The 25,978-nt window shown below is 39.6% G+C and overlaps 1 protein-coding gene across 1 annotated transcript in view; it reads left to right on the top strand.

The window, feature by feature from the left end:
• LOC132382383 (protein unc-13 homolog C-like) overlaps positions 1 to 25,978 on the top strand; it is a 575,658-nt gene that overhangs the window by 278,561 nt on the left and 271,119 nt on the right. Inside the window, 4 exon segments of the mRNA XM_059952510.1 lie at positions 6,270 to 6,338; positions 11,974 to 12,063; positions 13,599 to 13,727; positions 23,675 to 23,808. Of these exon segments, the coding sequence (XP_059808493.1) occupies positions 6,270 to 6,338; positions 11,974 to 12,063; positions 13,599 to 13,727; positions 23,675 to 23,808 (422 nt within the window).

Below are 25,978 nucleotides of genomic sequence, written 5' to 3'. Positions count from 1 at the left end.
TGTTACCAATATATACCACGACTTCTGGCTGCTCATTCTCCCTTTTCAGGGTATTGTGAAAGTGTCCCCTGGCACCTGGGAGACAGACAATCAGTGCTTCTTTTTAGCATCCGCAGAACTGCCTATCTGCCCCCCTAACTTTCAGTTCCCCTATTACTACTGCCATTCTCTTCAGTTTCCTACTCTTCTGAGCCACAGAGCCAGACTCAGGTCCAGAGGCACGGCCACTATTGCTTCCCCCAGGTAGGTCATCCCCTCTAACAGTACTCAAAATGGAGTACTTAGTTTTGAAATGGACAGCCATAGGGGTGCTCAACACTATATGAAGTTCTCTCTATACCTCCCATCCATCACCTCTCCACTTTCCCTATCAAGCTGAAGGTCATCAACCTCTAGCTCCAGTTCTCTAACTCGGTCTCTAAGCAGCTGCAACTTGATGCAGCTGGTGCAGATGTGGCCACTGGGGAGGCTGGTAGACCCCTGGATATCCCACATTTGACAGCCAGAACAGAACACTGACCCTGAAGACATACTCCCTACTCTCTCAAGAGCTAAATGAGGAAAGAGGACTGAATTTACCTACTTACCTTGCTGCCACCTATTTTTGCCAAATCCTTGCTCCCTACTCCTATCTTGAACAAAGGAGTAACATTTGCCATCCTCTAATCATCAGGTATTACTCCTGCACCCACCGAGGATCACTGCCAAAGATGTAGCAATCTTTTCCCTCGCTTCCTGTAGTAACTTGGAGTATATCCTGGCCGCGAGGATTTGTCTATCCCAATGTTTTTCAAAGGTTCCAGCACAACCCCTTTCTTTGCATGAGTTGACATGCTCAGGCATATCAGATGGAAAGTTTGGCAGAGAGTTTGCAGATGGAATTTACTTCTGACAAGTGTGAGGACATCAAATAAGGGTACAATATCTACAGTAAATAATATGGCACTAAGGAATGTTGATGAACAGAGAGAACTTGGGATTTAAAATCCATTGTTGCTTGGAAGTAGCAACATAGTGAAGAAGGTTTATGACATGGTTGTTTTCATTGGCTGGGACATAGAATATAGAAGTTAGTACACTGTAATACAACTTTACAATACAATCATTAGGCCACACTTGGAGTATTGTGTGGAGGAATATGGTTGTGATAGAGAGAGTGCAGAGGAGATTCACCAAGATGTTGCCTGGATTGGAGGACTTCAGTTATAGGGAGAGATTGGATGGGCAGGGTTTGTTTTTCCTGGTGGTGACCTGATAGAAATAAATAAAATTATGACATAATATGGGTAAATGGGGTTATAGCTGATGAACTAAAAGGTGGGTTTAAAAGCTTGCTCTGTGCTTTTCAACTTTATGGATCTATTAGATTTCATTCACCTTTAAAGTACATTTTTTGTCATTCTGAGGTTGAAATTCTGTTGCAATGAATGCACTTGGCTACTGCTTCTACGCGACAGCTGTCTGAGTGCAAGCAGTCCACTGTACTCCAACCACAGCTTTTACAGCTGGTGAGGAATCCTCCCCAGGCTCAACAGCTGTCAAAGCATCAGTCTCACTGACGAAAAATGATTTTGCCTTAAAACCTGATTGAAAATTTTTAAATAGAGTTTAAGAATATACTGTAATATTTGTAACATTTAAAATAATAAAATTCTTCTTTATTTTGCTAAAATAAAATTACAACATTGATAATAGGTATTTTCTGAAAAGTAGCTCCACTTCCTTCTGACAGGAAATGTCTTCCATTCATCTGGTAAAAGCATTTCCTTTAAGTGTCCTCGGGCCTGGGCTCAGTGAACAAACTTTCTCTCCAAGATCTGAGAAGCTTCAGAAGTTCACTCTGTCCACATTGGTGCAACAAAGGGGCAGAAGCGACGACCACCAACTCGGAGCCACAGCAATGCTAGAGGCAGATGATTCAAATTCATGCATATCCCAGTACAAACAGCCCTGGTATCACAATGAAAAACAGTCAAAAATGTAATTTAGACCATAGAAGCCATCCCTTCAGTCCATCACATCAGTTCTTACCATCATACCTAATTATTCTAATCCCGCTTGACTGCATTAATTCCATATCCTCCTATGCACTGTGCATTTAAGTATCTGTACAGATTGCTCTTAAATGTTACTGTTCCTGCCACCACCACCACATCTGACAGCTCGCTGCATATACCAGCTACTCTCTGTGTGAAAGGTTTACTCCTCAGGTCTTTTTAAACCTCCTCCTTCTCACTTAAACCTATGCCTTCTAGTTTTATTCTCTACCAAGTCTAACACAGGTTAGCAGGTCAATTGTTTACATGGGTATACTGAGGCTGTGCAGACTCATTGGACTCAAGGGCCCATTACCATGTTATATCTCTGGATTTTAATAAAAAATAAATTACTTAAGTTTCCCTTTACTTAGTAACAGCCTTTTTAGAAATTAGCCTTACCCTTATTTAGAATATTAAATTGATCAGTCCAATTATTTTCTATTATTCTTGTATGAAATTTGGCAAAATGAGCTCAGAAGTTGGAAACAGGCGATGGTGGTTCAAATTACATTCTGAGAATGGAGGGTGTAACTCGTTCTTGATTATGTTCTCCATGGTCGACTCCTTCAGGAAGACAGTAAGCATGGGATCCAGGGTAACTCGGCTGTGTGGATACAGAAATGGCTTACCCATAGATGGAGTCCATTTTGTTTGGAGGTCAGAGACCAGTGATGTTCCGCACGGGTCTCTTCTGGTATTTCTGCTCTTTGACATTTTTGTAAATGACTTGGATGAGAAAGTGAATGGTTAGGTTAGTAAGTTTGCGGATGACATGAAGGTCGGTGGAGCTGTAGATAATGTAGAATGTTATCATAGGTTACAATGGGATATTGATAGGATGCAGAACTGGGCTGAGAAGTGGCAGATGGAGTTTAGATCAGGGAAGTGTGAAGTGATTCACTTTGGAAGGTTGAATTTGATGGCAAGGTTTATGGCATGATTTTTCACAGTGTGGAGGAACAGAGGGATCTTGCACTCCATTTGCATTGATCCTTCAAAGTTGCCGCACAAGTTTATATGGTTTATTGGCCTCCGTTGGTCAGGATTGAATTCAAGGGCTGTAAGGTAATGTGGCAGCTCTTTAAAATCCCTAGTTAGAACACACTAGTATAGTTCTGGTCACTTCAGAATAGGTTGGATGTAGAATTGGGACTAGCTTGGTGGACACCATAGGTAGCGTGGACAGTTTGGACAATGAAATTTTGCCCTATGGTTCTATGTCTTTTTATTGAATCACATATAGTTATATATAACCATATAAACATATAACAATTACAGCATGGAAACAGGCCATCTCGGCCCTTCTAGTCCGTACCGACGCTTACACTCACCTAGTCCCACTGGCCCACACTCAGCCCATAACCCTCCATTCCTTTCCTGTCCATATACCTATCCAATTTTACTTTAAATGACAATACCAAACCTGCCTCTACCACTTCTACTGGAAACTCATTCCACACAGCTACCACTCTCTGAGTAAAGAAATTCCCCCTCGTGCTACCCTTAAACTTCTGCCCCCTAACTCTCAAATCATGTCCTCACTTATACTCACTGATCCCAAAATACTCTGCCAAAGACATATCAACCACTTAGCCAGCCTCATTTCTTTTGAGGTTCAGTGTAGCTCCCTTCTGTCATAGGGCCTTTCTTAATGCATTTAATAAACTTTGCACCATCTAATCATTTAGCACTATGGCTGTCCCTGTGAACATTAGGAAAGTTAAAAATCATCTGCTATAACAACACTGACTCATAATCTTTTGAAAGTCAAATTCAAAAAAACACTGAAAGAATTGGATCCACAGGAGTGCCAAGAGGCCGAAAAATACTCTTTTGATATGCTTTACTTTGCAAATGTCTTTGCATGAAACTCCACAGCTAATGTTCTACCAGTTATAACTTGAAAATGAATGAATAACTTTTATTCTCCACCACCAGAATGCTATTTCTGCCATCCCTGGCATGTTGAGTTTTTGAAAATGGAAACATGGCCCTTCACAGTTGCTGGGTCTGGAGAGTGTGTGTGGCATAAGATGTGAATGGAATGAAATAAGGAAGCATCTGTTTATTATTTCTTTCTGCACTTAGTCTGGTATTTTGAGTTGATGTAGCATAATCGATGCATGATATCCGAGTAAATATTGGCTTCCAGGTTTCAAGATTCAAGTTTTAAGATTGTTTAATGTCATTTCTAGTAGAGAAGTATAAAGGAGAATGAAATAATTGTTACTTTGGCTCTGATGCAGCCTGTAAAACAACACAATAAGATAAAGAACACAATTATAAATATAAATACATAAATTGACTGTATGTACAGAAGTGATCCTAGGCCTTATCTCTGTACATAAGGGGACTCTGACAGGAACTGATAAAGTAGTAGGGAATGTAGGGGGTGGGATTAATGCTTGGGGTGTTGATCAGCCTCACTGCTTGCAGTAAGTAACTGTTTCTGAGGCTGGTGTTTGCTACGTAGCCTCCTCCCTGATGGGAGTGGGACAAACAGTTCATGAGCAGGGTGGCTCAGATCCTTCATGATGTTGCTGCCCTATTTTCGGGCACCCTTCTGTATATACGTCTTTGATCGTGGTACCGGTCATACAAGGGTCGGTTTTGATTACCCATTGTGAGTTTGATATTCATCGTCCATCTCTCTTCAGCCTCCTTGGAAAGTAGAAGCATCGGTGAACTTTCTTGTTCAAGTAGGATGTGTTCTGGGATATGAGAGGTTGTGGAAGATGTGCACTCTCAAGAGTTTGAAACTGCTCATAGCTCTTCTATCACCTCTCACATACATTTTTCATGGTTTTAAAAGTCATTTTCTGATTATTAAGCCTCAGTTTAAATTTTAAGTTGTGAGACTGTCTACAGCTGTTGAATATTATAAATATTATAAATTATTTTGAATAAGGGACTGAGGAAAGCAAATACTACGAGATATATCAGTCTGTTTTTCAGGAGTAAAGTAAGCACTCAGTACTAACTGCAACTATCAACACCTGGTTGGATCCAGAGCCTTTACAAGTTCTATGGAGCCAGAGAACAGTGGGGCAGTGGGCTTGGGGGTGGGGGGGGGGGTAACTAGTCCTTGCCCCTGCTGTATGAAATGCCACCAAATGGAGACTGGATGTGTCAGTCATGTGAGGCAATCATTCCAAGAGTGGAGAAAAGGTCAATGGATTTCTTTTGTTAAGAATTTCAGAGATCCAGCTGGCTCCACTGGACTGTCTTCAGGGTATTACAATGCCCAAAGGACCTTCCTTTGGAAGGGCCTGTCATATGATAATGATATTGACATATGGGCAACGTGGATATAACAGAGTTGACTGCCTGGCCCACTGCAGCTAATTGAATCATAATGCCACTCTATCTGTATAGCCACACAAATTAGTCATATATTAATTTGCTAATGTGCCTACATAACAGTTTAAATGAATGTCACTCATCTATTGCAATGTCAAACTTATCTGAAGTTCCTATTAAGTTACAATAGATTTGGCATGAAATATTTCCCAAAATATGTGAAAAAATGGGGCATTTTTATAACTTCTGCTGCCCTAAATGAAGTGCCTCAGTCCCATCCAGTCACTGACTTTTCATCAACTGAATGGAAACAAAGGAAGCAAAAGCCAAGTAATGATGTGTACGGTAGGTTTTGTTAAAATATCCAAACACTTACTGTAAAAGCAAATGGTAGAATCTTTCCATGCAGATGAAGGGCCTTGACCCAAAAGGTCAAATGTACACTTCCTTCCACAGACACTGGCTAACCTGCTGAGCTGCTCCAGCGCTTTGTCAGCTGGTGGATTTCTCTGCCACACAAAGCTCATTACATCCCTCAAACTTCTGAAGTTTCATAGTTTTTGGGGAATCAATAGTTAACCTGAATTATGAATTTGTGAACAATGGCCAATTCATATTATCTTCAGATTACCTGTAACGTTTCAATATACATTTCTGTTCTTCATGATGCTATGGCCTCATACTGGGTATGGGGAGGGCAACTTTCCAAACTTAGGATTCTGATGATTTTATCAACAGTCATCAACCTTTGGTAATAAAAATGTGTATAACTTCAAAACAAACTCTTATTCTAACATAAAATTGCATAAAATGCTAAAACATGAGGCATTCACTAAATATATCACAGCAAGGGAAATGTCTGCTGGACAACTAAAAGACACTCATTTTTCTCAAATACATACAAAAACTTGTGTTTTATTTGTTTTGCAGAGAGAAAAATTTATAAAACTCTTGGATCAGTTGCACAACTCTCTGAGGATTGACCTATCTAAATATAGGGTAAGTGTGGAGAAAATGGAAAATGATCTGTTCGAAAGCTGTCTACGCGTTACTAAGTATAGATTTTTTAAAATCTTTAGTTCCAGTTTCTTCACATCCTAAGAATTTCTCCTTCTCCTTTTTTTATATCCAACTCTATGTATATGCATATATAAATATATATGCAAAAGTTTGGGCACCCCTGGTCAAAATTTCTGTTACTGTGAATAGTTAAGTGAGTAGAAGATGAACTGATCTCCAAAAGTCATAAAGTTAAAGATAAAACATTCTTTTCAACATTTTAAGCAAGATTAGTGTATTATTTTTGTTTTGTACAATTTTAGAGTGAAAAAAGGAAAGGAGCACCATGCAAAGTTTTGGGCACCCCAAGAGATTTGAGCTCTCAGATAATTTTTACCAAGATCTCAGACCTTAATTAGCTTTGTTAGGGCTATGGCTTGTTCACAGTCATTGTTAGGAAAGGCCGGGTGATGCAAATTTCAAAGCTTTATGAATACCCTGACTCCTCAAACCTTGTCCCAAAAATCAGCAGCCATGGGATCCTCTAAGCAGCCGCCTAGCACTCTGAAAATTAAAATAAATGATGCCCACAAAGCAGGAGATGGCTATAAGAAGATAGCAAAGTGTTTCAGGTAGCTGTTTCCTCAGTTCATAATGTCATTAAGAAATGGCAGTTAACAGGAACGGTGGTCAAGCTGAGAAAATGAAAAGACTATGAAATGAAAATGGAAGACTAAGAAAACTTTCTGAGAGAACTGTTTATAGGATTGCTAGAAAGGCAAATCAAAACCCCCATTTGACTGCAAAAGACCTTCAGGAAGATATAGCAGACCCTGGAGTGGTGGTGCACTGTTCTACTGTGCAGCAACACCTGCACAAATATGACCTTCATGGAAGAGTCATCAGAAGAAAACCTTTCCTGCGTCCTCACCACAAAATTCAGCATCAGAAGTTTGCAAAGGAACATCTAAGCAAGCCCGATGCATTTCGGAATCAAGTCCTGTGGACTGATGAAGTTAAAATAGAACTTTCTGGCTGCAATGAGCAAAGGTATATTTGGAGGAAAAGAGGGTGCAGAATTTCATGAAAAGAACTCCTCTCCAACTGTTAAACATGAGGGTGGATCATTCATGCTTTGGGCTTGTGTTGCAGCCAGTGGCATGGGGAACATTTCACTTGTAGTGGGAAGAATGAATTCAATTAGATACCAGCAAATTCTGGAAGCAAACATCACACCGTCTGTAAAAAAGCTGATGATGAAAAGAGGATGGCTTCTACAACAGGATAACAATCCTAAACACACCTCAAAATCCACAATAGACTACCTCAAGAGGTGCAAACTGAAGGTTTTGCCATGGCCCTCTCAGTCCCCTGACCTAAACATCATCGAAAATCTGTGGATAGATCTCAAAAGAGCAGTGCATGCAAGACAGCCCAAGAATCTCAAAGACCTAGAAGCCTTTTGCAAGGAAGAATGGGAGAAAATCCCCCAAACAAGAATTAAAAGACTCTTAGCCACCACAGAAAGTGTTTACAAGCTGTGATACTTGCCAAACGAGGTGTTACTAAGTACCGACCATGCAGGGTGCCCAAACCTTTGCTTCGGGCCCTGTTCCTTTTTTGTTATTTTGATACTGTAAAAGATGGAAATAAAAAAGTAATCTTGCTTAAAATATTAAAGAAATGTGTCATCTTTAACTTTATGCCTTTTGGAAATCAGATCATCTTTTACAGAAATTTCACAGTAACAGAAATTTTGCATGCCACTGTACGTACAGTATATATTTGTCTGGTTGTGTTTTTAACAGTCTTCTATATGTGCTTGTATATGTGAGGACTGGGCTTCAAATCCACGGATTCACCTAGCAGGATCAGGTATCGGGGTAATGACTGGGCCTCAAAGCCACAGATTCACCTGGTGGGAGTCAGGTATCTGGGTGACAACTGGGCTTCAAATCCATGGATTCACCTGGTGGGAGTCAGGTATCGGGGTAAGAAATGGACCTTAAAGGCAAGGTGTCGCCTAGCTAGTGTCGGGGGCAAGTTGACAGATGGTATTGGTAGGCTGGGCTTCATGGGGGGCAGTGGGAGGGGAGGTGGGTATCTTGGGTCTCTTATTACATGATTGTGATCTGTGTGTGATTTTTGGTAAAGTGTCTTTGCACCTTGACACTTCCTTGTTTGTCTGTATTCATGAGCTTTCATAAATGACAATTAAACTTGAATTGGATTAAGTTGAGTGTTACTGGTTAGAGAAGTCACAGAGCTGTTGGGTTCTGCACCAAGACTACACAGGCTTATCCAGACAACTCAGAAATGTTCAGCAGAAGTTTTGAGTCAGTTCGTAAGGAAGGAGTGCTGTGGAAGATCTGTTACTGAGCATTGCTGCATTCTTGTGCTTCTCTTCTTGACTTTTGGGTAGACAAAGGAAAATCTCACTTGGGTCCAGGTGAATATCCTGAGCTTGGACTGAAAATGTGGATTAAGATCCAGCCAAAGCCAGGGGCAGCAGCATGAGCAGATGAGAGGCTGGAGTAAGGAACAGGTACCGTAAGGAACAGGTACCCAGCTGGCCTGATGAGCTTGAGATTAGAGTGCAGTCGGGAACAAGAATGGGAGGTTGGGTGAACCGGGTGAAAAGGAGACCAATATTCCAGTGTCTGAGCCCGTTCGTGTGTGTGTGTGTACGCACATATGACAATTAGGTGTGCACATGCCAGTTGTATATATGAGCATTGATTGTCATTTGGCAAAGTTTGATCTCTCCAGAATAATCCTGAGTCTGATGAAATAGATGGAGGGGCAGGTACAGGGGGGGGGGGGGGGGTTGGTGTTGTGGGCAACATTGAGAATGCAGGGAGTTGGCAGAAGGACTTAGACAAATTAGGAAAATAGACAAAGAACTTGCAAATAGAATATAGTGCAACACAGAATATGGTCATGCACTTTGGTAGAAGGATAATGGTGTAGACTATTTTCTAAATGGGGAGAATATTTGGAAATCAGAGGCTTAAAGGGATCTAGAAGCACTTGTGCAGGATTTCCTGTTGGTTAACTTGTAGGCTAAGTTGGTGGAAGGAAAGCAAATGTTATGTTAGCACTTATTTTGAGAGGACTAGAATATTAAAAAAGGGATGTAATGCTGAGTCGTTATAAGGCACTGATCAGACCACATTTGGAGTATTGTGAGCAGTTTTGTGCCCTTTATCTAAGAAAGGATTTGCTGGCGTTGGAGAGGGTCCAGAGGAGGTTTACAAGAACAATTCCAGGAATCAAAGGATTAACATATGAGGAGTGTTTGATGGCTCTGAGCTGTACTTGCTGGAATTTACAAGAATGAGAGGTGTTCTCATTGAAACCTATCAAATACTTAAAAGCCTATACAGAGTAGATGTGGAGATGATGTTTCCCATAGTGGGGTAGTCTAGGACCAAAACTCAGAATAGAAGAATGTCCCTCTGGAACAGAGATGAGGAGGAATCTTTTTAGCCAGAGGGTGGTAAACCCATGGAATTCATTGCCACAGACAGCTGTGGAAGCCAAGTTATTGGGTATATTTAAAGCAGAGTTTGATAGGTACTTGATTAGTAAGTGCATCAAGGGTTTTGGGGAGAAGGTAGGAGAATGTGGTTGAAAGGAATAATAAATCAGTCATGATGGAATGGCTAAACAAATCCAATGGGCCAGATGACCTATTTCTGCACTGATTTGAATGCTGGAAATGTAAGTATACTTTAAGTGCAAATGGCTTTAGCATAGATGGGTATCACCATTAGCATGGACTGGCAGGGCTGAAGACTTATTTCTATAATGTATATTTCTAGTGTGATAGACGTTGACTAGAGTAGTGGGCTCACTATATAAAAACTGAAGGGTGCTGGTGCATAATAGCCACCACACAGTAAAAGAAATAACAAACAGGCAATTTCTACTCCTTAGTGCGAAGTTCAGAATGTGGAATATCTTCGTGGATAATCTCCAACATTACAGGGCTGAATGCTGCTCTACTATCATAATTCAGACACTTTTACATCAATGTGACCACACTGTTTGTGACATGAGGAACAGGAGATACCAGACTAGTGGAACACTCTATGGTGGGAAAAACAGGAGGGTTAATACCATCTCCATGGAGTGAACTTCATCAGAAAGAATAACTTAAGTTGGCATCTCAGCCACTTCTCAGGAGGAATTAGTGGATTCAGTTTATGAGCTTTTGCCTCATTCTAACAATGTGCTGCAGTCATTGTGCAGTCACCTCAACCATGGGACGTTCAGGCGAGCCCAAGGAGTTCTAAAATAAAGCAGTCCTGATCCACATTCCATGCGGAAACAAGCTGAATGTCCTGGATGATTTCCAAGCCAAGGGGATTGGTGCACAGGTTTCAAGGTGTGATCAGTAAGGCTGGTTTAGTAGCACTGTCTGGAATTCCCTGCCTGTGTGCATTCCAAAAACAGCCAATCAGGACTTTTCCTAACAGGAATTGGATTGGGGCTTAAAGAAAGATAATTACAATTTGCAGGGTTACAGGGAAGGTGTATGGAATTGGGGATGTCTGGAATACTCTAGGTGGTGCTGTTATGACTTTCAGATGAATGATATCGTTTTCCAAAGTAATGTTGAGCTTGGTTCAGACCTATAGCAGACGCTGAACAGAGGAATCTTTATTAAATGGTGGATGAAAAATATCTCATTGCTGCCCAGATGTTACACTGAGCTACTTGTTGATAACTGACATTCTACCAAGTTAATTAGTCAGCTTGGTACATTGGCCTCCATAAATCAAAGCTTTGAGTACAGGGGATAGGATTTTATGTCGAAAGGACCTGGATTAATTATTATTGGCAGGAGTTATATTTAACCAGAGGCTATGCTCATTCTCACATCTGGATGTTGCAGACAACAATAATATTTATTTCCTTTCTCAAATTCAGCATGTACTGAGTTCTGAAGCATGTTAGAGGTTGTTCTCTATCTAGATATCTAGATTATCTGGGATTGGAGTTACCAATGCACGATCCAAAGGTTCTGTTAATCTTTATGACAGTACAGTGATATTACAATCATATCTTACTGAACAGATTTTCAGATTTTATTTAACCCAAGTCCCAACTCCACAAACACGATGTTATTTCAGTTCACACATCATTTATCCAGGCCTCTAAGATTCTTATTGAAACAGTTTAGCCTCTGTACTGTTGTATCAATAAATCTAAACTCACTCTGCAATAAAATGGTTCAAACATTTCAATAAACCAGCAGCCACTGAAAAGCACAGTGGGAATGCACCTTCCAACAGCCACTTACCAGCAACCATACACCCCACCCTCTCTATGTTCCATCTCTAGACCCACAAACCAATATCCAACATTGGGATATTTTGTAAAGTGAAACAAAGTGATTAAAAAAAGGCAAGAGCTTGCATTGTGTATGGTAAATCCTTTATTAATCTTGTCCTAAAGCACGTCACAATGTGATGTTGTCATCTCATTGCATAGATAACTAACAAACAAATGATGTTGAATGAATGCTCATGAGTACAAAATGCCCGCAAACATCCTAAGCTGCACTTTTTAAGACTATTTAACAATTTCCAGCATTTCAAATTTATTAAGCAAAGTATCATCTTCCTAGGATAATTTCCCAGCAAGTAATCCAGAAAGGCTGCAAGACCTGAAGTCAACGGTGGATCTTTTGACCAGCATTACTTTTTTCCGTATGAAGGTATTATACCTAAAGTGCTATTATATTGAATGAGGTTCACTAATTATTTTAACAAAGGCAACTTTCGTCATTTTTTTCACAACAAAAATTTGTAATTCACATCACCTCATGAATTTTTCGGCATTATTGTTTAGCACCCCATCAGTTTAAGTGCCTTGGATCTATTTAAAAGTGTTGACTGCAACACTAGAATACTATAGAACTTGATGTATCACAGAGTGCTACTTACAGGTGGTCATTTGCTCATGCAAACTCAACACATTTAATATCAATGTTATGAAAGAATGAATTATTGTATATATTATGTTTAATTCTATTACTAAGAATCTTTTGTTAATTTATCCTTTTTGGATTTGTAGTTCTATTGAAATGTGGGGTAAATTTTAATCTCCCAAAACATGTACCTTTGAATGGGCTTGTTTGTTAAGATTCTGAACCTCCTTCCACATGGAGAGGTGACATGGTGTTGCAATAGAAGGTCTCAGGCCTCAGGTCATAGTCAGCGGACAGAGGGCTCTGGGATAATTCAGCAGTTGGAAGCCATAGTGAAGGTAGCAGCCTAGATCAGTTTGGTTATCTAACCCCATATTACTGCCTGCCTATCCATTTAGTGGAGGTAGGATATATGCAGGCAACCTGTTTTCTCCCAAGCACTCCACAACAGTACAGCAATATAGCACAGGAACAGACCCTTTAGCCCAAAATATCTGTTCCAAGCACAATGCCAAATTAAACTAATCCCTTCAATCTATGTAGGGAAGCTCTTCCTTCATCAATCACAACCACAACTTGGCTGCACAAAGCTCTGCCAGAATTGGGATATCAATAAGTTTAAGGTGAGAGAGGAAAGACTTAAGAGAAACTTAAGGGGCAACCTTTTTACACAAATGGTGTTATCTATGTGGAATGAGCTGCCAGAGAAAGTGGTTGATGCAGCAACAGTAACAGCTTTTAAGACAGCTGGACAGGTCAGTGGACTGGAAAGATTTAGAAAGTTATAGGGTAAAGGCTGGAAAATGGGAGTAGCTTGCTTGGGACATCTTGGGCGGAGTGTTGGGCCAAAGGGCCTGTCTCTATGACTTTACGAATCTATTTCTGAAATGCTGTCTGACTTCAGCTTCCTAAACCTTTCATGTGCTTTCTTTTCTTTTTTTTGACTAAATTTACAACTCCTCTATTCATACAAGGTTCCTTTAGCTTATCATCTGCTCCCAATCTACTCTTCCAAGCTCCTGTCTAATATGCTGCAATTTGTCATGCCCCAGTTTAATTCTAGATTTGCCTTTATTCATCACTATCTTAATACTTAAGGAGTTAAGTTCACTGCTTTCAGTACATTCTCCACTGAAATATCACTCATCTGACCAGGCTTGTAATATATTATTAGTGACTTAATTTGAAATACAATTGGAATTTGAATCTTTTGCTCTACCACAGATGCTGACTTCATGCATACATTACCACTCCATTAGAAATTTGCTTATTTGCACATCTGCTTTGCAACATTGTGGTTCAATGAATATTAATAATTACAGGTTCAAGAACTGCAGAGCCCTCCTAGAGCAAGTTCTGTGGTGAAGGATTGTGTCAAAGCTTGCCTGGACTCAACGTACAGATATATTTTTGACAACTGCTATGATTTATATAACCAGTTAATGGACCAGGTAATGGATTTGCTCTTTATGTTTTTTAAAGTTTCAATAATTAACAATTGACTGGCGCATCCAAACCATGTGTAGAAAATAGTTCATTGCCTCAACCAGAGACCAAGATCTTTAGATGTGTATTTAATTGCAGATGTAACATCTCATTATTAGGAAACATTTTATTTCAAGTAACATTTTACTGAAGGTATTTATTGAATAAACATCTATAATTTTTTCAGCACATCCAGCTAGTGGAAGGATTGACTGATTAGCTAATGATAACTGTCTTTATAGGCACCAGACTAAATATAGATGACAACACACACACATACAGTTCTGGAGGAACTCAGCAGGCCAGACAGCATCAATGGAAAAGAGTTAATAGTTGACATTTTGGTTGAGACCCTTCATTAGCCCTGATGAATGGTCTCAGCAAGAAACGTCAACTGTTCTTGCTCTTTTCCATAGATGCTGCCTGGTCTGCTGAGTTCCTCAAGCATTGTGTGTGTGTTGCCTTGGATTTCCAGCATCTGCAGATTTTTTATGTTTGTAAATATAGGAGACTCCATTGTTACAGAAATCTAGCAATGAGTTGTTATTTCTCTCACAAATAAAATATACCAACTTGATAACCAAATAGAGAATATACTGAAGCATCTATGAGACTTTCATACTTGGAGGAACAAAGCAGCCACAAGGAATTCTCCAGATAATGTGGCCATTACCCATTAGAAAAGAGAAAGGAATAACTTTATGTCTGTGATAAAGGAGAAAGTCACAGCCTTAACACTGGTGAATCACAACGTATTGTGTGATGCCGGATGTCAGGAAGGGAACAGGGCTTGAGAACAGTTTCATTGAACATAGAATACTGGACAGTATAGCAGAGGAACAGGCCATTTGGTTCGCCATCTTGTGCCACACTAATTAAACGTGATTATGTGCCTGGGAAAATAATACTGGCTTGTTAGAAACTGAAATTTAGTTAAACAAAGGGCCATATGATGAACGGATAGGAATTGCTTTATTATTGTCACATGTACCGAAGTACGGTGAAAAACTTGTTTTGCGTTCTGTTCATACAGTGCAGTTCATTCATTATGTGCTGTGTCATATTTTGAGGATGATCCTGGTCTTTCCATGACCTTGATCGTTCTTGGCAAGTACAGTGCATTACCGTAGTACAAAGTAAAACAACAGGATATAGAATGAAGTGTAACAATGACAATAAGGTGCTAGATCATAACAAGGTAGATTGTGAGGCTGAGTCCATCTCTTGACTGGTTCCTGAATGTGATTAGATAGCTCTTCACCATACAATCTACCTCATTACGATCTTCTTTACCTACAGTTTATTGAACATTGTTTTTCTTTACTCTGTTCTGCCTCAGTGCTCTGTGTAATGCTTTCATCTGTATGAATAGAATGCTTTTTGCTGTATTTTGGCATATGTCACAATAATAAATGTATTGTAACAGTGGGATGGAGGCTGTCCTTGAGCCTTTTGGTACATGCTTTCAGGCTTTTGTATCTTCTGCCAGATGGGAGAGAACATATCCAGGATGGATGGGGTCTTTAGTTCCTCTGGTTTCTTAACTGAGACAGTGAGAAGGATAGACCATAAAAGGAGTCCATGGAGTGGAGGCTAACTTCATTGATGTGATGAGCTGTGTTCAAAACTCTGCGGTTTTGTTTTGTGTTTACTTGTAGAACAGTTGCCATACCTAGTTGTTAGGCATCTCGATGGATGCTTTCATTGACAAATCTTGGTAAGGGTTGATGGGCACTTGCCAAATTCCTTTAGTCTCTTGATGGAATGGAGGTGTTTGTGAGTTTTATTGGTTGTGGCATCTATGTGATTAGGCTAGGCCAAGCTGTTGGTGAAGTTCACTCTGAGGTACTTGAAGCTCCTAAAGCTTACCAAAGTTGAAGACAGGAGCATGTGCATCACTCTCCTTCCTGAAATCAATGACCGGCTCTTGTTTTGCTGATATTGAGAGGAAGGTTGTGAGCTTGACACCATGTTACAAGACTCTCTATCTCCTTCCTGTACTGCAACTGTAAATGTCACACCACCCTTTAAGAAGGGGGAGAGGCAAAAGGCAGAAAAATACAGACCAGTTAGGCTGATTTCAGTGGTTGACAAGATGCTAGAGTTCAATATTAATGATGAGTTTTCAGTGTACTTGGAGGCACATGATAAAATCTGTTGCAATCAGCATGGTTTCCTTAAGGAGAAAACTTGCCTAACCAATTTGTTGGAGTTCTTTGAGGAATTAATAGGAAGAATAGACTATGGAGAGTCAGTGGATGTTGTTTATTGGATTTTCAGAGGGACATTGACAAGGTCCCATACATTAGGTTGCTGTATTAGATTAGTACAGGAAAGATACAAGCAGGTGGAGAATATGGGTGGAATGGCAGGTGGCAAACAGTGGGAATAAAGGGGCCTTTCTGGTTAGCTTCCAGTGACAAGTAGTGTTCTTTGGGTGTCGGTGTTGCGATGCTTCATTTCACATTATGTCAATGATCTGAAGGACGGAATTCATAACTTTGTGGTCAAGTTTGCAGATGATACAAAAATAGGTAGTGTTGAGGAAGCAACAAGTCTGCAGAAGGAGTGAGATGTATTAGAGAAACGGACAAAGAACTGGAAGATGGAATACAATGTAGGGAAGTGCATAGTCCTGCACTTTGGTAGCCGGATTAAAGCCATAGACTATATGCTAAATGGAGAGCAAATTCAGACATAGGAGGTGTAAAGGGACTTGGGAGTCCTTGTGCATGATTCCCTAAAGGTTAACTTGCAGGTATTAAGGAAGACAAATGCAATGTTACCATGCATTTTGAGATGACTAGAATATAAAAACAAGGATGCAATGCTGAGGCTTTATAAGACATTAGTCTGACTGCACTTGGAGTAATGTGAGCAGTTTTGGGCCCCTAAGAATGGATGTGCTGGCATTGGAGAGGGTCTAGAGGAGGTTCACAAGGCTGATCATTGGACTGAAGGTTTAACATATGGGAAGTGCTTGATGTCTCTGGACTTGTACTCACTGGAGTTTATAAGAATAAGAGGGGATCTTACTAAAACCTATCGAATATTGAAAAGCCTAGATGGAGTGAACGAAGAGAGGTTTAGAGCTAAAGGCCACAGCCTGAGAATACAAGGATGTCCCTTTAGCCAGGGGGGTTTAAATCTGTGAAATTCATTCCCACAGTTGGCTTTAGAGGCCAAGCCCTTGGGTTTATTTAATGTGGAGATTAGTGGGTTCACAATTAGTAAAGGCATCAATAGTTAAGGGGAGAAGGCAGAAGAATGGGAGTGAGAGGGAGAGTAAATCAGCCATGATTGAAATGCAGAGCAGATTTGGTAGGCTGAATGGCTAATTCTGCTTCTACTTTATGTCTAATGTTCTTATGAGCTCATTGTTATTTGAGATATATTCCATTATGGTAGTATCATCTGCAAACTTATGAATAGAGCTAGAGCACAATATGGCCACACAGTCATGAGTTTACCGTGAGTACAGTAGGGGCTGAGGACACAACTCTGTGAAGCACCATATTAAGAATATGGCAGAAATGTATTTACATGTTAAGTCCAGAATTCCAAGATTTTGACCTAGTAATGCTGGAAAGCCAGACGATAGTACTGTGCTGTGCTTTATAAGTAGAAAATCAATATTATTTGATTATTAGTAACAAGCATGTTCCACAAACAATACAATTCACTCTAATGCTGAAAATTAGAAAATGAGGTGACTTACTATTATAACATTTGTACTTGTAATTTTAAAACTTTATTCCTTGACAGAAGCCATTAGACTGATTTACATATGAGTACAACTCAAACCACAAATTTCTATTTATAGCAATGATACATCTATCACTTATTTATTGTGTTTTAGTGTGAATTAAACACTTTGCATTTATCTGTCATATGCAAGTCGAGTGATAATGTACCTCCACATCCCGGAGGGCAATATTTGTTCAATCAAGACACAGCAGTGGTGCTTTGTAAATCTTCAGATTAATTCAATAAGAGCTACCAAATGGACCAATTCCAGATGAAGTAATTTTAAGATTGATACTTGCAAGTCCAACTAGTAACTACCAGCCTGCTAAAAATAAGTTTTTTGTCACTGTGGGATCAGAGAATGGCTATAAGGCTTGTAAAATGTCACTGCTTATCTGCTGTAAGAATTGGAAGTTGGTGATAGCCCAATGAAAGAAAGAGCCTAAAATGCACAATTTACAAAACTGAAGTAATGTTATTAGGTATACTGAGTTGTGTAGAACCTCACATTATCCTTCGTACATGTTGTAAGACAGTGTAAACCAGATTGGTCTCAATTCCAATTTATGTCAAATATCAGGTCAGAATATCAACTCTCCCAAGTGCAAATCATGCTAAATCTTGCCAATGGCAAAACAGTCTCAACATGTTGGACTTCCTTCCTATAACTTGGGTAAGGTGAGGAATATGCACAGCTCAGCATATTAAATCTGATCACTGGAGCCTGCTTTCACACAAAGCTTACAATCACCCTTGCCTTTAGTAGCCATGCAGGTCCAGGCTTTGCTCTGATATACTAAGACATTCTCCAGGCCTTGCTACAAAATGAAGGGCTATGATTGGCAAATTGGCTTCTGATGGCAGGTGCTGAGGACCCACATATCATCACCATTATAATCTTTTGATAGGATTTAAATAATGAAGCAAACACAAACATGCAAAAATATCTTTCAAACATACAAGTTATTAAAATTAATTCTAAATGAAAGATTAAATCAAATAACAAATAAATTCCTACCTATCTGCCTACCTATCTGTTGTGATTCCATTCAGATGACATGCAAGATTATGTTTACTGGTGTAAAGCTGAGAGGTCAGATACAAACTGCCGATGGTTTCAGCACTGAAGCATGCAGGTGAAGATCAGAATTGAGTTGATCTCACATTATAGCTCTCCTGAAGCATGATGTAGTTCAGGGAAAATAACTTTGACAAGTTCATCAATAAATGCTTGAGGAGATTTTGAAGACCATGCAAGTAATAGAAAGCATACTGAACACTGTATATTTCCTGAAATTTTATATAATTTCCCTGTTTTTGGCACAGGGCATCAGAAAAACTTTTCTCTATCTTTTGAAAACTGAAATGCATATAGTTTAAATTTTATGAAAGTTGATAGAATTGGACAGTAGATGAGTAATCCCATATTGTCAGTTTTGTGCCATCAGTAAAAGTTTAGATTTGCTATTTACAATTTAAAAGCTCATTTCCATCAGAGTTGCCATTTCTGAAGTCCAAAGTGCTAGGAAACAGCCAATTTACAAAATTGCTGGATCATTTTCAATTCACAAGCAAATCCAGTAAATGTTTTAATTTTGATGTTATAAAAATGAATCAGATAATGATATTGTTTGTAATATGTAAATAAAAGTCAAATTACATTCATACATCTTTCCACTTTTATTTCAAAGCATGCAAATGCTTTGGAGTTCCTTAGACAAGAGTCAAGAGCATGAAAACAGGCGCTTTGGCCCAGCGTTCCATGTTATCTAAGATTCCCTTTTGCTCATGTTTGGCCCATATCCCTCCAGACTTTTCCTATCCATGTACTTGCCCAAGTTTTTTTTAATGTTGCTAATGTACCTGCCTCAACCATTTCTCCTGTTAACTCATTCCATATATACTGATCAACCTCTGCGTTAAATTAATTTGTGTCACAGACTCATCCCTGTCACCCTAAACCTATGTCCTCTAGTTCTTGATTCTTAGTTTTAATTTGAATTACATTTCTTCTTTACCTCTTGATTTAATTCAGGCAATAGCTTTAATATTTTTTATTCTCAAAGTATTAATTTCAGGCAGGACCGCGTCTCAGCTGAACATTAGCTGAAAAGAATAGTTATTTAAAGTAGTTTGAGTACCTTGTATTCTTGTCAGCATTCTTGTCAAAAGTAATATTTGGTCCAGAAGTTACAGAGTAAGAATCTTTAAGCATGATTTGTCTGCAATATCACACTTACAATAAGCCTACATCTCAAGTAAACAAATCATTTGGTTCCAGAAGTAGCACAGGGTACTTAATGAAATGTCAATTGTGTAATTTCATCCCAAACAAATATTGTTCATGACAAATTAATTACTGTTCAGTATCCTGAAATTTCTCCTATCATTATTAAATTTTCATGTCATGATTTGAGAATCTTGGGTCAATTTATGAAAGTTATGATTTAATAGTATTTGGGACTATTACATAACAGGTGTCTTTTTCCTATGATCACAGTTTAAGGTGAACACCAGCCATTTTATACCACTTGGAAACTGAATTTTTTCACAATGTGAAATGAATCAAAGTCCTTTAGATTCTCCAGAATAATGTCTTCACACATTTATCTTCAGTAAGATATTGAAACAGTTGTTTTAGCAAGAAATGTTTAAATAGAGTTCACTCCTATTAGAATGACAAGCTTATTTAACAATTAATAGCAAGTTTGTGGTTATCAGTGGGCACAAGGAGCAGGGGTGAATATTTTGTATCCATGACCAAAAGTTTAAGAACTTATATCACAAACAAGAAAAAAATGGAGATGCTGGAAATCCAAGCAGGACCCACAAAATACTGGAGGAACTCATCAAGTCAGGCAGCATCTATGGAAAACAGTACAGTCAACGTTTTGGGCCAAGATCCTTCAGCAGGACTGGAGAAAAAAAAAGACGGGCAGTAGATTTAAAAGGTGGGGCAAGGAGAGGCAGAAACACAAGGTGGTAGGTGAAACTTGGAGGGAGAGGGGTGAAATAAAGAGCTGGGAAGTTGATTGGTAAAAGAGATATCAGGCTGGAGAAGGGAGAATCTAATAGGAGAGGATGGAAGGCCATGGAGGGAGGTGATAAGGTGAGAGGGGGAAAAGGAGATGGGATATGCTGAAAGTGGGGGGGTGTTACTTGAATTTCAAGAAATCGATGTTCATGCCATCAGATTGGAGGCTATCCAGATGGAATACAAGGTGTAGTTCCGCCAACCTGAGTGTGGCCTCATTGAGACAGTAGAGGAGGCCATGGACATATTGGAATGGGAATGGGAAGTGGAATTAAAATGGGTGGCCACCTGGTGATCCCGCTTCTTCTGGCAGATGGAGTGTAGGTATTTGGTGAAGCAGTCTCGTAGTTTACATCGGGTCTCATCAATATACAGATGGCCACACTGGGAGCACCGGACTCATTATATGGCCCCATCTGACTCACAGGTGAAGTTTCACCTCCCCTGAAAGGACTGTTTGAGGGAGGAGGTGTAGGGGTGTGGTGAACTATGTGCCTGTCGGGACACGCCCCTGCTGACTGCTCCTGTGGCTCCTCCCACAGGCCCCTGTATAAAGGAGACCTGCGGCCTGAAGATCGGCCTCAGTCTCCAGGACCTTGTATGATAGACACTCACTCCTGGTTCCTTCTTCCAGTCAATAAAAGCCGATATCTCGCCTACGTCTCAGTGTGAGTTATTGATGGTGCATCAAGGGGGAGGTGTAGCACTTGTTCCACTTGCAAGGGTAAGTGCCAGGACAGACATTAGTTGGGAGGGACGAATGGACAAGGGAGTCATGATCACTGTGGAAAGCAGGAAGTGGAGAAAGCAGAATTTATATCATCTGTTTGAATATTAGTATTTGATAGCACAAGCATACTTCTGGATCTGATCATCTACATAATTAAGAAATCTAGGTGGAGATATGTGTTAAGAACATAGTAATGATAGAGTCAGAAACCTGGGTGGGAATGAAAGTTTGAAGGTGTGGCACAAAAATCTGAAAGATTTCAGAAAAATTCAGCTCACCAACAGCCTTTCCAACAGCTGCTGGGACAAAGCATTAAATAATGCTCAGACAACACACACAAAATACTGGTGGAACACAGCAGGCCAGGCAGCATCTATAAGGAGAAGCACTGTCAATGTTTCAGGCCGAGACCCTTCGTCAGGACTGATGCATGCTGACATAAAGCACAAATGCCACTATTTCACATTGATTAGTAACCTTGATGAATATGATCTCTCTTCCTCCAGCCGTTGCTAGATGAGTGTAGCTAACCCCATAGGTATTGGTGGCACACTGGTGCAGCCACTGCCTCACCTCGTCAGTAATCTGAGTTCAATCCTGACCTCTACTTTGTGTTTACACATTCACACATGGCCACTGCCTCACCTCGTCAGTAATCTGAGTTCAATCCTGACCTCTACTTTGTGTTTACACATTTACACGTGGGTTTCCTCTGTGTGTTCTACATCCCATTGATGTGCAAGTTGGTAGGTTAATTGGCCATTGTAATTTCCCCTTGCGTATAGATGAAAAGTAGAATCTGGGGGAAGTTAATGGGAGCAGGGAGAACTAACTGGGATTGTCATTAGATTAGTCTAAGTAGGTGGCAGATGGAAGGTCTCACTGGCTAAGTGGCCTATTTCCATGCTTTATGACTCTAGGGAATGTAGTTGGAGGAATTTGGACTGGCTCAACCAATGAGGCGTCATTTGATAATTCACGAGGAAATCTGCAGATGCTGGAAATTCAAGCAACGCACACAAAATGCTGGTCAGGCAGCATCTATAAGGAGAAGTGCTGTCGACGTTTCGGGCCGAGACCCTTCGTCAGGACTAACTGAAAGGAAAGATAGTAAGCGATTTGAAAGTAGGAGGGGGAGGGGAAAATGTGAAATGATAGGAGAAGACCGGAGGGGTGGGGTGAGGCTGAGAGCCAGAAAGGTGATTGGCAAAAAGGGTACAGAGCTAGAGAAGGCCCTTACTATCTTACTAACTTTCCTTTCAGTTAGTCCTGACAAAGGGTCTCGGCCCAAAATGTTGACAGCGCTTCTTCCTATAGATGCTGCCTGGCCTGCTGCGTTCCACCAGCATTTTGTCTGTGTTCCTTCATTTTATCATTGTTGTTTAAGAAAATCCAAAAAAGGAAGATGCTGAAAATCTGAAACAAAAACATGGAATACTGAGAATACTCAGGTCAGGTAGCACCTACAATTATTCAAGGCGTTGGTGAAACCACACTCGGAATATTTGTGTGCATTTCTGGTGGTCATACTATAGGAAAGTTGTGATTAAACTAGAGAAGACTCATGAGGATGTTACTGAACTGGATAGGTTTGGGATTGTTTTCCCTGGAATGAAGGAAGCTGAGGAGTGACCTTACTGAGGTTTATAAAATCATGAGGGCATAGACACGGTAACTGTCATAGTGTTTTTTCCTAGGTAAAGGAGTCTAAAACTAGAGGGTAAAAATTGAAGTTGAAATGGGAAAGGTCTAAGGAACCTAAAGAGCAGGTTTCACACACAGATAGTGATGGTTTATAGAATAAACTCCCAAAGGAAGTGGTAGAGGCAGGTACAATTATGTTTAAAAAATATTTAGGTAGGTGCCGAGATAGGAGAGGCCAAACGTAGACAACTGGGACAAGCTCAGGAAGCCACCTTGATCAGCATAGAAGAGTTGTTCCAAAGAGCCAGTTGCCGTACTGCATTGGTCTATGAATATTTGACTGTTTGTTAAAAGAGAAACAGAGTTTATATTTCAAGTCAAAGACCCTTCATTGAAAGTGGTGGTAACTTATTATCCAGTTAGCCAGTGAGTTTAACAGCTGGTGCAGCAGGAATCCTTTTCCTGCTCCTGTTTGAACTTCTTCCTATAGCCAAGGTAGCACTGATGTCATTGAAAATCTACTGCCATGTATTTTGGAAATTCCCTGTAAATTTTGATTGATGCCTTTAATTTTGTATAATTTGACATGGTCATCTGACTTGATCACCTATGTGGAACGATGTTTGATTGAATATTTTAATCTGTATTTCATTCTTTTACCCATTGACTATCCTTGTAATTCTACACTTGGCCTTTGAGTTGTTGGATAGAATAAACATTATTTTAATATTGTTACTAAAATCACTTTATCTTGACAGAGTAAAAAACAAGACATTCCTCGTGAGGAACAGGGACCCAGCATCAAAAACTTGGAATTCTGGCCTAAGCTCATTACTTTGATGGTTTCTTGTGTAGAAGAGGACAAGACAGCCTATACTCCTATCCTGAACCAGTAAGTAAAGTTACACCATTCAGTTTCATTTTAAATGTCAAATCTGTGTTAAGTAGAATGATAATTTTTAAAAGATAATTAAACCTTAGATCTTGCTGTCAGTCAAAACATTATTGCGATTAACTTCAAAGCAAAAAGCTACAATAATTTTACAATGACAATTTTATTATTTCTTGCTTAATATTTACTTCTAGAGTTTGAATGTAGTGATGTGAAGTATTAAGTTGTAATATTATAATAACTTTCCAAGTATGAAATGTGAACTCACCAAGAGATTAATTGCATAAGTGTTTTTTTATCAACACGCTATCGAAAATGTCCTTACCTTGGAATTTAATGTGACCATTTTTAGATTGTTTTGTATTACACAGGAAGCCCAGCTGGTCGCTAGCAGGTGTGGATCTTGCTTTTCAGTTTTTCATTCAGATGTGCAACAAGTTACTTCATTTGCCAGGCACCACACTTTTTGGACCATTTGGGGCAAGTTAGACTAATTTGTGCCTGGAGTGATGTCCTTTGGTTTTTCTGTAGGACAACCAGGTGCCTAGTGCAAAAATAGACTAAGATCCCACATCAACATTTCTTTCTGTGTCCTTCCCACCATCAGCCCACACAGAACCACACCTAGGTAATACAGGCTCTGACACCCCACTAACTATTTCCCTATCAACTTTCCAATTGGCCTCAGTCCCCCACACCATTGCATCCCTGATAACCAGTCTGGCCCAAGTCCCATCCAGGCTTACAATTGCTGTTCATTTCTTTCCCAGGGCCCAGCACTGTTTATCCATTCCTACACTTTTGAGTTGGATCTTTACTGTCATCCAAAGCCTCGAGTGCTGCCGAAGTTGATAAAAGCAGGCCCACAGAGTTGTTGTTATTATGGCCATCTGAAACACTCTGGAGCATATCCTGAGGATTTCTACATTCCTGTATTTCAGTCTTTTTTAAAAAAAAGGAGATCAGGTTTTCAAACAAAATATGGTGTGCTTTTGCTAGCTGCATATTCCTCCAGGTGCAGCCCAGGTGAAAACTAGTGGTACAGACAAATGAAGGCAAATAGATACGAAACCCTTATGTTATTTAATTTTGCCTTAATCTGACACAATATATTATTAGAGCATCATGCCTAATGTTTACATGCTCTGTTTGTGCTAAGTTAGTAGCAGATTAACTTACTGATTTTAACCAAATTAATTACTTTTAACAGAGTGAAATTTTGGTTGAAAGCATTAAACATGCTGCCTTCCCATGGTTAAATTTATAATGCATTTATTATTTGATGAATTCACCACATCTCCAGTGTAAAGCTAAGTAATGCATTTCAAGCAAGTTGGTGAATTTTTAGATTGTCCAAAGTGGCTGAGCCTGCTGGAACTCTCAGTTCATTTGAAATCATTATTTGTAATTGTTATCAATCGTTAGACTCACTTAAGAGTTTGATCCTCTGATAAAATGGATTTTCTTTCAGGCTGCTTATTCCACAGCCATAAAATAGCTATATTTAATTGTTTAGTTCAAACTTATTAGAACTAGTTCACAAATGAGATTGAATTCCTTTTGCAAATTTCAGCCACACTAAACAAAATTCACACTTTAAGATGTTGGAAAAGATTTGTAGCTTGGGTGGAGGATGTCGTTGTTGAGTGTCTTGCCGAATTGGCTTGTTAACTTGCAGACGTTTCGTTACCCAGCTAGGTAACATCATCAGTGCAACTTCAAATGAAATGTTGGTGGTCTACATTGTTCATCTTTGATGCCTCCTGTGATTAGTCCGTTTGTATGGGTATATGTGCCATTTCTATTGGTTCCCAATTATGTAATATGTGATTGGTTTGTTAAAATCCGTTAATCACAGACGAACAACGTAGATCACCATCTTTTCATTTGAAGTTACACTGATATTGCCTAGCCGGGTAACAAAATGTCTGCAAGCTCACAAGCCAGCTTAGCAAGCCACTCAACAACAAGAAATTCACACTTTTGTGTATGTCCAGTGTGGAAATATTCATATGTCATTGGGCATTCTAAAGTTCAGCTTACTGTCAATGTCAGATCTGAGCTAGTATTGTTTTAATGAAAAAGTTATTTATTTGCTGTTAAACCATACTTGGTCCAAACTCTTGTTTTAGACCTTGGCTTTTTTTTTTAAGACCATCCTGAAATGAAG

This window comes from Hypanus sabinus, chromosome 28 (genome assembly GCF_030144855.1).
Source record: "Hypanus sabinus isolate sHypSab1 chromosome 28, sHypSab1.hap1, whole genome shotgun sequence".
Classification (NCBI taxonomy): Eukaryota; Metazoa; Chordata; class Chondrichthyes; order Myliobatiformes; family Dasyatidae; genus Hypanus; species Hypanus sabinus.
This window is presented reverse-complemented; position numbering and strand designations above follow the sequence as displayed.